We start from the raw sequence: 12,430 nt of genomic DNA on the forward strand, positions 1-12,430 counted from the left end.
GTGCTGCATGGATTTGTTCATATATATGATCACCTTTTGTTTTCTGTGTAAATGATGCAGAGAGAAGGAATGTAAACAGAAATATCCTAAGTCACTCTTCAGGGTCTGACACATTTACGGTCTTTACCGGTGGCTGAGGACATTGCTGAAATACTCCTGCACAGACACAGGAGGGACTCCACGTGGTACAGCTGAAACAAGTACCTATGTCTGCACGGCTTATGGCCAGAGACAAGGAACTTGTTCCTCACTAGGATGGATACAGCAGTATGTGGTGCTGGCAGTGCACTGCTCTTGTGTTCAAAGGGTTTCTCTGTGGGGTTTTCTGACTGCCCTGAAAACACAAACACATTTTTCTAGGACTCATGATTCCCAGATTGTTTCAAATTCCTCCTGTACGTGACAGTCTTGTCTTTCTTGAGGTAAATATGTGCTAACTGTGAATATTGGTTTTGGTTTGCTTTTTTATTTCCTCAGGGAGCCTTTGGAAGCATATATCTATTTTGGCCCTGTTTATTACCAGAAACTAAAGCACATGGTGTTGGATAAAATGCATGCAAGAGCTCGAGGACCCAGAGCAGTGCTCACCAGGTATTGTTAGAGGATAAATAAAAAAGAATTCTTAGTGTACATTCAGAAGTCTGCCTAGCCAACTGACAGCTATAAAACTGTTTGTTTGCTCTTTGATACTCAACACAAAATGCTATTACCTGTTAATACACTGTTACAGACTAAAAGCCCTCACAGTAGGCTGTGGCACTAGGTTGTTCTCCATGTCCACATGTGCTCTATGTAGTCCAAAACTGAGTTTGCTTCTCAGACTTCTGTTAGCAGTTGGTAAGAATACCATCTGCTGATTCAGAGTGGACATTCTGGCCCTCTTCTGTCAAGTTGCTCATTTCATAGTATCTTAGGAGGATTTTTTCTTTTAATTTAACATTTGTACTTTTACAGAATTGAGTATGAGTAGAACAAAGAAATTTCTTTTACTATTTCAGCATCCTTTCGTATTCAGCAAGTTAGTATTGATATAGCCCATGTCTTCACCTGTCAAGGCTAAGCAAATTGACTGTGGTGTAGTGCAAACAAGCATTAGAATAATGTGCATCACTCATATGGCACTTTGCCTTGCAGACTCTTCCATTCAACTCTAAAACTGAATTTAGGGTTGTATAGCACATAGTTGTCCACAGTTGTCATTCAATACCATGCAGGAGAGTACTGCCTTCAGTCTAATAAACTGTAGAAGTTACAGAGGTGCCAGCTGTGAATATCCATTTTTATTTGCCCAGTTAAAGAAATGTTCTCAGTTCCTTCAGAGTCAAGATCATTGCACTGAGCCTGAATTTGGTTTTCTCCCCAACAAAAAGGCTGATTACCATGTTGACATCTTTTTGCGTCAAGTTTTGAAGTCAAGCAGATGTAGTCTGAGTAATAGGTAATACAAGCCCCTGGAGGTGGACTTACATTGTCTGGACCTTTAGGGAATTTGAAGCACCCTGCTTTCCCTGATGTTATGTACCTTTTCTCCTTAAAGCGAAGCTCTATGGCAGCTTGCGCTTATGTTATAAACTGCTGAAATTCCTGGATTACAAGAAACAGTTCAGTGGCACAGACTTTGCCTTGAGGAGGCTTCTAGTGGATTGTTTGGTCCACCTCTCTCCAGCACAGTAGGATTATTTGCTAAATCTTGCCAGAAGGTTAATTGCCAGCTAGTCTTGAGTATTCTAGCAAAGATTATTCTAAAAGTCTTTTGCCAGTCTTTCTGGACAATCATTTATGCTGTTTATACCTCACCTGCTGCGCATTGGTACTCTTCTTTTTCACTAGTCCCTTTTGTGCTCTTTTTGAGTTGTAAGCACGAAGTCATGTCTGTCCTGCCCTGCTCTTTCCTATAACAAGCATTATTCGTATTCTTTATTTCTTAATTCATTTTTATGCCTCTTATCATGTGCTGATCCACTTCTCTTGCCTTGTCTGCCTGCACAAGAAGTTAGCAAGTCTGTTCTCTTACGAGGTTCACCTTCAACCTGCGAATGTGCTATTAAGAGAATGGAGGAGCAGGTCTCTACTGTACCTGTATCTTTCTCTGCCGGTTTTCATTGAACATTTCCTGTGCCTTTTGGCTTTCTAACCTTGTGCTGTCAGTAGGACAAACTGAAGTTGTCTCACACTTCCTATGGAAGTTGATACCAGTGATTAAACCAGGAGAGGAAGCATGAAAAGTTTTTGTAATTCTTGTCTGAACTTGTTCCTCAGCCACATTAAGAAGAGCAAGTATAGCACAGCCATCATTTCCTACCACAGCTGCTTGGCAATATAAACATAAATGATATTTCTAAATAATGGGCCGCCTGCCCCATTTTCTGTTCTTCAGTGTGTTAGTCATGTAATTGGCGCTTCACATGAAAATAAAAACACACTGTCTTAGCTAACAGTGCGCACAGTTGCTTTACTGGAGCTCCCAGACCTGTTTTTGTATTGCCTCCCCAACCTCTCAGCTGTTTCAAGATACTGAATTTAAATGAAGTCCCAAGTCAAGGTAATGTTTACATGTAAAGATGAAGGTTGTATCACTTTGCCCACCCCTTACTATTCTTTGAATTCTTTGTTATAGTCAGTTGCATCACACTATGTAGCTAGGGCTCTTTATTTGACTTTCAGGAAAGCTAGTGAATGTTCAATTTATGCTGCCTTTTGAATAGGCTTTTAGGAATTTTCCTTTTTCTCATCAACTAATTAAACTTTTTTATTGCCATCGCCTCTGCTGGGAGAGTCTGCTTTGCCAACTTTCATAATCACTATTGTTTTATCATCTATTGCACTTCCTGGAGAGTAGATTGCCTCTAACATTGTTTTTTTGCTTTTAAAAGTAATCCTGTAACAGCTTCCAACATGGAATTTGGCTGTTGTTATCTTGAAATGCATTTTATTCTGTATCAAATGTACCTTAACTGGCAGAGCAAAGCTGTATGTCCATCTGGAATAAGACAGAAAACTTAAGTTCCTTGAATGTCACTGATTCTAGATATTGTTCTGATTAAAACAAGACTTTGTAGAATTGCAAAGCAGCACTCTTTGTCAACACAGTCAAAAACCACCAGGATGTTGCCCTCTGACTTGGTGTTTGTTAAATGAAAGACAATACTTAATTTATTTTGCCATGAGTAGTCAACAATTTAAAACATAGTTCTATATATGACGTTGCCTAGATACCCAGTCCTGCTAGATCTTTTTAATAGATAAACCGCTTTTGGTTTTCCTTACAAGAAATCAATATAAGCTTTCTGCATGCATATTTGTTTTGATGGACATTGTCAGAGCTGCCAAGTGTGTGTCTTTTGAACTTATCAGATATCTGGTTCCTGTTGTACTGCAAGGGAGCAATGAGTTGACACTAGTCAGGGCTTGTCTTCACACTCTGGGGCTGTGGGAGCACAATACTCCCTCCTCCCTCAGGCAGCATTTTTCTAGGTAATGCTCCACTTCTCGGAGATCAGTGTTGCAGCCAATGAGTCCGTTTTGAGTTAGCCACTGGCTTTCTGTCATATGCACGAGGAAGACCTGCTGAGACCTACAGGGCCTGCTCTTATAGGGATTGACTGTTTCCCTCCACTGGCCAATGAAACAATGAACCAGGCCAGAAACCTAAACCCACTGTTCTTCCAGAAAATGCAGAAATGGTGCAAATAAATTCTTAATGTGCTTAAAAACACTGAATTTAATTGTTTTATGCTTTTTTCCTAAATGCTGCAGTTCAGTAGTATGGAGACCACTTGGCCTTATTTTTTTTAAAGAATCACAGAATTTTATTTATCACTTAAGAACTTAAAGAACTTTCTATCTTTTATTTTTTGTTTGTAAATATGATAAAATACCTCTTTTTAATGATATTCCTAATCTTATTTTCAAGAGTCTGCTTTGTTTTCAGAATGTTATATTTAGAATAAAGAATGGAAGTAGTTGCCCAGGGCAACAGCTGCAGTGTATATGTGTATAGAGAGAAAAGGGAAGCACAAATGCTTTATAAATACTGCTTTAACATTTTAAACAACCCTTGGTGTGAGGAATTTTCAAACTCATGTGAACCAGAAGCAAAATCCAATAGACTTAGGGAGCATAAATTAGACTCTCTTCAAAGGCCCAAACTCAATATTGAAATTATTAGTACTTTAGAAAACTTTTTAGGGAGGGAGGATTTTGTTTGTTTTGGTTTTTTTTAATGAGGTCATCTTGACATTCAGTAGGACTGAAACATTTAAAAGCTTAAGACTCAAGTTGGGGTTTTTAATTTTGGGGGGCCTTTTTGTGTTTTGGTTCTTTTAAAATCAGATTTCAGCTGCCTTAAGAATCTTCATCTTGTACCTGCTGGAAGGTCCATAGGCCATCAACTCCGAAAGGGCTGGAGTGGAGTTCCCGTTGTTTTCAAGCTATTTTGTCCTCCCTTAATTGGCTTGCGACTTTATTGGGGCTCACATTTGGGAAGCTGTTTTGGCATTTTATCCTGTGGAACAGCACCTGGTGAAACTTTTTAAAGTAGGTTTGTGCATTGATTAATATTATAGAAGTCAGTTGGTAAAAGGAACTTATAGCACTGCAGCAAATGCCTGTATCTTTGGAGGCTCCAGCTGCTTATAAAATCTGCCTCTTGGGGCTTCAGAAGAGAAACCATTCACCACAGGGTTAGTCCTTTAAAACAACATCTGAACAGTGATGTTGCCATCATGTGGGGTGGGGGCCCTAGGGAGTTTAATCAGGATGTAAACAACTTCTATCCATTCACCCAACAGTGGGGAAAATGGAAGGTTATGTGAATGAAAAGGATGATTTGAATTACAAGCAGATTAGTTTTAAGGTTCCAGTGTGGTCAGAGTAGGGGAAACTACTTCTGTGTAAAAACAAATACAACTTTAGAAGATATTTTAGTCTGCTAAATAGATGTTGGGGGTTTTATACTTGTTACAAAAGATTATTAGATGTTGAAGGCTTTTATAAATACTTTTTTCTGAGCTGCAAGAAGTTGGCAAAAACTCACTTTTAGTAGTTTGCTTAATGAATTTGGTTATTTGAAATAATATAAACAAAACATACTGAAAAAGTTATGGGCTGTATCCATCATTGGGTGTTCTAGGTGGACTACGCTTTTGCAGGTATAAGAAACAGCACATAAACATGGGGTCTCACTGAGCAGCGTAGCCTCTTGTGATTGCCAGTAACATTTTTTATTCCTTCTCTTTGCTGTCATGCTTCACAGGGAATATACTGAGATTGAAGTATTTAATAAAATGCATGCAATGTATTAGGGCTTCAGGAATTCGAGATGGGTTTTGCTTGATCGTTCACTGTAATATTTGCAACCTAAGTACTACTGCATTGTGTCAATACATGAGGATAGGACCAATATTGTATGAAGCTGCAGTATGACAAACAAGACATCAAGTTTTGACTGTCCAACAAAAACCAAAAAAAAGGCTCAAGAAGTCATTATATTGTTAAATAATATGTTATACCTTGCCTTTTTACCTCAAAATCTTTAGCATATACTTATATTGCTTTGTTAAAACTTCACTCTAGCATCATGAGGACAGGACGTCTTTTCAGACTAGAAATTAAGTTTGATTCGTGTTGAGGGACTAGAGAACCAGGAACCTATACAATGCAAGAATTAGTCTGCTGTCAGACATGAAAAAGTAAACTAGATAAGTGTTACTTAAGAAATAAAAGTTGGATTTAAATAATGACTTAGTAATACATGTGCTACTTGTTTGCTTCTTTATTTGATATTGTCTTCCAGATCAAAAATGGTTTTATTTTAAGAATTTAGTCTTAGCTGTAGTTCAGCTGAAACATTAGCTTGACGATTCATTCATTAGCTTCTGGGTATTGTTTTATTTAGTTAGCTACAAACTATAATGAATGACTTATAAACAAAGAGTACTAAATCTGTGTCCAGATGGTCTTGGATACTGTTCACTCTTTTTTTTTGTTTTCACTTATTCAGCTACATTCTACGAGGTAAAGAGTTGAGGCCTGACTCTGTAGTTGTTACTTACAGAACTACATCATACTTCTGGTGTAGAAGCAAAGAGGGATTGCTTCAACTTGAATAACACGTTTGCGAGATCAGCAAGTTGCATTTGTAGAAAACTGTTGCCCGTTCATCCCATACTGTTCCTACAGTTTAAAGACAGGCATTCTTAAAGTTGTAGAATATTGTGTTCTGGAATACTTACTAAATTTTTCAAATATTTATTCCAAAGGCAACCTACTGAAGGTCGATCTCGTGATGGTGGTTTACGTCTTGGAGAGATGGAACGGGATTGTTTGATAGGTTATGGAGCCAGCATGCTTCTGTTGGAGAGGCTGATGATTTCAAGTGATGCCTTTGAAGTGGATGTTTGCGGGCAGTGTGGCTTGCTGGGGTACTCTGGCTGGTAAGTTGTCCAACTGTAATGCTTTTTGTAAATTGTGGTGCCCAATCCTCACTTTGTGGACATCACATGTTTCATATGTGCTTATGTTTTCAAAAAAAACCCTTGCCCTCAAGTGCATAAAGCAAAGTGGTACAGACTAAACGTGCCTCTATGTAACAGAACTTTGCCCTTAGTTATAGTGCTTCTCAGTTTGACTGCTCCCAAACACCAGTTAACAGTCCCATGCGCCTAAATCAAAACCAACGTCAACATTCAAAAATGGTAGTTGGAGAACTAGCGAAAGGGACTGTTCTTTGTTATGATCTGATTGAACTTGGGACTGAAGTGGGAGTGTAGTGAATGAGCCAGGGGTCTCTCTTGTTGTGAAGCACACGTATTCTCTTTCACAGCCAGCTGTGGCAGTGGGAAAGGTTACCTTCACTCTGTCTGCTGCCTCCCTTCCTCACTTGCAGGGGATTAGCAAACCCTCAATCCTGTATATCATCTGTTTTTGAAAAACGAAAACTAGCTGCATCAATGTCCTTAATTCTTCTGACATCAGAAATGAGATTATTAGCGAGACCAGTCACAGATCTTCCTAGTTGAACCTCATAAGGCTGAAGAGAGTGGAAACAGAAGAACAGAAGAAGAAAGCAGTATCTCCTGCTTTTTTGTTCTCCCGCTATGGAGTTCATAATGACACACACATTGCTTTCTTTAACTGTCCTCCTCTGAAATGCCTTTTGCTTTGTAATCTTGTAAAACAAAGAGCTTGTGTTCAAAGCTTGAGAGAAACGCACCAGTCCCATGTTGGAGCGTGAGAGGCAGGTAGCTGCCTGGTTTGAAATTCAGTTGGTTTCTGCCCAAATGCCTTGCCCACAAGACACTTATCACCAGTCTAGCTAATTGTCTTGATGTCTTGTTGTGGGTCCTAAGCCAGTACTGAGTTTATCTCCTGCATGTAGGGGAAGTCTATACTATATGGAGTTCTCCATGTGTAAGGGCTTTTCTTTTAATTATCCTTTCTTTATAGTAGTTTTGAGATTCTAATTTAAATTGCCCTGTACTGTGTTGGAAATACACCACTATTATTAGAAGATAGAGAAACTTCTTTTTACATTCTTTAGAGGTGAGAGAAATGTTTTGCTTTAGCTTGATTTTGGTTTAGCCAGGCAGAAAAATGGACTTGTGAGATCAGGAGGAGTTTGAAATACAATGTTCTTGCAAGTTTTGTGAAAACAGGTGGCCCGGAGTCCCATGACCAAGGGATGTTGTGTGTTCAAGTTACAAGTTACTCTAATATTTATGTCACGGGAAGATAGAGGGTTGGAAGGAGGAGAAAGTTTCATTTCTAAATACCTCAGCCAAAAATTGTTTCAAAATTTGCCACATCATGGATATCAATATCAATTTGTTGGGAGAGGCAGGAAATTGGACTTTATTCACTTCAGTGCTTTAAGAGTGATTTTCCTGTGTGTGTATATATATTTATATAAAAAAATATAAACAAAGGAGGAAAGGTGTATTCTCAGTTTTTAGATGTGTAAAAGTGACAGCTACTGTTTCTGCCCTTCATCAGACCTTTCTTCTGAAGTGTTTGACTTCTGGACAGAAACCAAGCACTGTATCTTTCTGCTAGTAGCAGCAGCAGTTCTGTTCCTTGTGGAGCAGAAATTCAGGCAGAGGTAGGTAAACACGTGAAATTCAGAGAAGAGACAAGGCCTACTCTGTGCATCCTGTTGTGATTGGTGATATTTAATTGGGCATTGTCCTACTGGCTTTTGTGCAATAAGTATTTTTGAGATTACTGTTTTTCTTGAGTGTGTGTGCACCGTATGTAACGACGGAGGCCAGGTCTCTTAAAACTACTGCAATGCAAATAACAGTTGCAGGAAGTTGTCTAAAAGGAAGGGCACGCCGTTAAGTCAACCAACTAACCACTTCTAACTGTGCAAAGCATTGCTTTGAAAAAACTTCTATGCAGATGGATCTCAATTATTTTTTTATAAGACCTTAACTTTCAGAGCAGTCCGTGAAGATTTTCAGGCCACAGGAAGTGAAGGTGCCTTGGAGAAAATTAGGAATTTGAATTTTAGAAATAGCATTGCAATTTATTATTAAGGTGTTGTTAATACATTTTGTATATTGACATTTGTAACAAAGTTTAGTAACTCTTTATAAATAACAGTGAAAGAAACTGCTCTCTGAGGCAGACATAACTTGCTGTCTGATTCTTTAAAAAGCTGTCTGATGTGTGAGAGTAATCAGTGAGAGGTAGTTTCTGCTAAATGATATGCTGTGTCTGCTGGTGGGTGAAGCAAGTGGTCCTATAATGAGCATCACAACAGAGACCAGGTCATTAAGAGAAACTTCCAAACTGGCCTTATCAGAAACCTTTTAGAGACATATTGTTTGGTGGCCAGCATTAAGGGCACTTGTCTTAAGGAAGATTAGCCCTTCCTCCAAGATAAGGACGAGCAGCCGGGTCTGTTTTTCTACAAGGCAGGAACAGCAGATCAGTGTTGGAGCCTGAACTGGCACTTACGCAGGGGAAAGGGGCAGTTGTGGCAGTGACGGAATTAATCCACATAAAAATACAGTAGAAACTTACTGTGACAGTCTGGTTCTATGCAAATTTTACAACTTTGCTCTAGTACAGATGCTCAGGGTCAGGACTCAAGCGAATGCAATGAGCAGAATTTGGTTGTTTTTTGATGATAAGATAAGAAATTATTCCAATCCTTGGAGTCTGAGCATTTTAAAATATACATGAAGAAGAATTTTGTTTCTTGTCCGGATTCAGCCTTGGCACCGTTGCCTTTTCCTGTCCAGTTTAGCATCAATTCAAGTACCAAATGGTCTTTCAAGTACTTCAGTTCTGTGATCTCTGTTTGACAGAGCTTTGTGCCTTGTGCTTACTGCACCTTAACCTTTCTGGGTGATCCCCATCCAAGTACAATGCACGCCCAGCTTTTGAGCCTGGGTGTAGTGAGTATTCTCTGCTCCTCAGTCCCTAGTTGCTGTAATCAGATGCCAGACGTCTGCTCATAGCAGAGAAATTGTGCCTCATCAGGCTTCCAGGGCTTGCAAGGCTTCTTGTGTTGAGAGCAGTCTCTTGTTACGTTATCATCAGAAAACAGCTTCTTGTTTTAGGATACTTTCTCCCACTATAAAAATGTACCTAGCCCTATAAATTTGGACTAGAGGAGCAGTTACAAACCTGCAGTTGAGGTCTATTCTGTATTAAAGGCATGTAACATTTCCCTGGTGTAACAGGAGTCTACAGGAGAAGCCTGTTTCAGGGAAACACCTAGTTCAGTCTATTACCATCTTACTGCCTAGAGCCAAAGCCAGAGCAATTACTGGGGATAAGTGTAGCTTCATTCCTCATCATGGACTGCAGAAAAGTAATTAAGGCTGCTGTACCATTGGTTGAAAGCTTTTTTTGTTTGGGTTTTTTTTTTCTAAAAAACTAAAAAAGAAAATACTTCAAGAATAGAGCAACTGAAAGACTAACACCAAGTCTCTTAACCAAGAACCTTATTAACACTAGTCAGCTTTATTGGACTTGTCCCCACTGACATCCAGATGGTCTGGGTCAAGTTCACTGGTAACAGAAACAAGTGACTAAGCATTGGCTTTATGGTAGATCTTGATTCTTCGCCTCATTCTGTGCCACAGAAGCATGTAGGAGTTTGGCTAGTTCTTCCTTAGTTGGATCTTCAGACTATTATGTGTTTGTGCCAGAAAGATAAATTTGAAACACAGAAGCAAAAAAAGGGCTTTGTTAGATAATTAGGGAAATGCTGAGTCACACTGTGTTCCCAGAGGCCTGGCTTTCTCAACTCTCCAAAACCAGAAGATGGGGAATACACAGGAGAACGAGGAAATGGGCAAGTTGGAAACTGATACTTATAAGAAAGATACACAGAGTATGAAACGAAATAATTACTAATGAATTGCTAATAATTGCTAATGAAACAGTTGCTACCACCACTGAATTTGAGTCCTGATACTGGACAAATGGCTGAATGACCAGCCTATCTAGTCCTTATATGGCCACAACTATATCTATATGGCAAAAAAATCCCTTCCCTTCAGAAGTTTAAGATCATTGTTTGATTAAAGAGTGCAAAGAGTATATATTAAAGCAGTTTTACTGGTTTTCTGTCTTAACTAAAGCCTTGACTGTTTACAGAGAGAGATGTAAGATCAGAGATGCCTCTTTTTCTGGACTATGAACTGATTTGAGACATTATAGGGTGAAATTACATACAAGGAAAAAAGTTGTCAGCCTTATTTCTTCCTGCCTATTTTTTGTGACATAGATCTCAGACAGGAACTGGACCATTAGCTGTGTTTTCAGAAATACTTAGCTTTGTTCATCTCCTTTCTCTCCTTATGCAATGCTGAATTTGTGTTGGCAGTTATGTGAATGGCAAAGAAGCAGAAGTCAGTCCTGTTCGCTACTGAGCACTGTGATTCTCCTCCAAGTAAAGTGCAGGTTTAACATTAAGGTCCTGTTGACTTGAGTCAGATTTTTAAGGGCTTAAAGTTATGACTTGCTTAAGCACTAAAATGTGTCTCAAGCATTCGGCTCCTTCTAGGACTGAGCCCAGTGTTTGAATGCAGGTGGACAAAGAAACCAGTGGGTAGTGGCAACTGTTTTTTTTCCACAGACCTTAATTTATGCACTAACTCTGACTTTCTTTCTGTTTATTTCTCTAGGTGCCACTACTGCAAATCATCATGTCATGTGTCTTCTCTGCGCATACCTTATGCCTGTAAACTCTTATTCCAAGAACTGCAGTCAATGAACATCATACCTAGGCTAAAACTAGCTAAGTACAATGAATGAACAAGATTTAAGAGATGGAAAAATGTATTTTACAGAAATTGAAATCCAACATATGCAACTGAATATTTTTTTTGGCTAACAGGAATAACTCTAAAAACAGAGTGTGTAGAAGGGATGTGCAAGACAGTGTAAGAAATCTTTCCCATACCCTGCCTGGTTTTAAGTTGACAGAGTGCACTAGGAATATTTCTGAAAACCTTGTTTAATCTGAGTGAGCAGGACATGTGGGAATTGTGGAGTAAGGCCATGATCCAGAAAAGCACACGCATCACGTCAAACAACCCCATGCTTGGTTTCGAAAAGTGCTTTGGTGGACTACGGCTTGAGCTGAGCACATCTTATTCACAGAGGTTAAAAATGTTTTCCAGACCAGTCGAATTTTTAAAGACTAATAAATTTTGTAAACAATACTGCCTGAATATGTGTTGATGGTTTTGTAAGGGTGGTAAAGCCACCTTATAGAGTCTAAACCAGTTTTCTATTCCTAAAGCATTTTGTTAAAGCATTAAAAGTTGTGTTAAGTATTGTCAGGGTTAGAGAAATTAAACCACTCTCTCAAGAACTTGAAATCAATCAATGTGCTGTGAGCGCACATTGCCAGCTCACGTCAAGCTTCTCATCGACCAGCACCCCCAAGTCCTTCTCTGCAGGGCAGCTCGCAACCACATCTTCATCATCATTTCTGTGCAGGCAATGTTGTCATACAGTCAGTCTGCTTTCAGCTGAATGTGCGCAGTTTCCATGAAGCCCAAGGGAGGTGACTGCATATGCACCAAGTGCATGATAGAGCCTACAGATATCCATTCAGTTCCTGCTGAGTGTAGTGGACTTAATACCCTGGCCCAAAGCCCTGGAAAGATGGGCAAACAATAGGTGTTAATGTATGCTGTCCTAGGACCTTAAGATATGGGCATAGCTAAAACTTTTTTAAAAAACAAAACAAAAAAAGAACGGTGAAAAACAATACATCCTCCACTGACAGCAAATCATATTTGAATGACCTGAAAGGATTTAGGAAGGGAACAGCTGAATTTTTTCATGACCTTAAAGTAAAGCAGTGGATGAAATCAATCACGTAGTACCCTAGCCTCGCTTGAGCCCTTTCTCAGCAAAGCATATGGTTAGCTTTTCTGGCAAAGGAACAGTCCTACCAAAGTCA

At 39.2% G+C, this 12,430-nt stretch overlaps 1 protein-coding gene across 1 annotated transcript in view; it reads left to right on the top strand.

Annotated features, from left to right (window-relative positions):
* Positions 1 to 11,681, top strand: part of POLR3B (RNA polymerase III subunit B) — an 80,215-nt gene extending 68,534 nt beyond the window's left edge. Inside the window, exons 26-28 of the mRNA XM_069859631.1 lie at positions 478 to 591; positions 6,261 to 6,434; positions 11,142 to 11,681. Of these exons, the coding sequence (XP_069715732.1) occupies positions 478 to 591; positions 6,261 to 6,434; positions 11,142 to 11,271 (418 nt within the window). The 3' untranslated portion in view covers positions 11,272 to 11,681. The remainder of the gene's footprint in view (positions 1 to 477; positions 592 to 6,260; positions 6,435 to 11,141) is intronic.
* Positions 11,682 to 12,430: the final 749 nt, after the last annotated feature.

Source organism: Phaenicophaeus curvirostris, chromosome 1 (assembly GCF_032191515.1).
Source record: "Phaenicophaeus curvirostris isolate KB17595 chromosome 1, BPBGC_Pcur_1.0, whole genome shotgun sequence".
Taxonomy (NCBI): domain Eukaryota; kingdom Metazoa; phylum Chordata; class Aves; order Cuculiformes; family Cuculidae; genus Phaenicophaeus; species Phaenicophaeus curvirostris.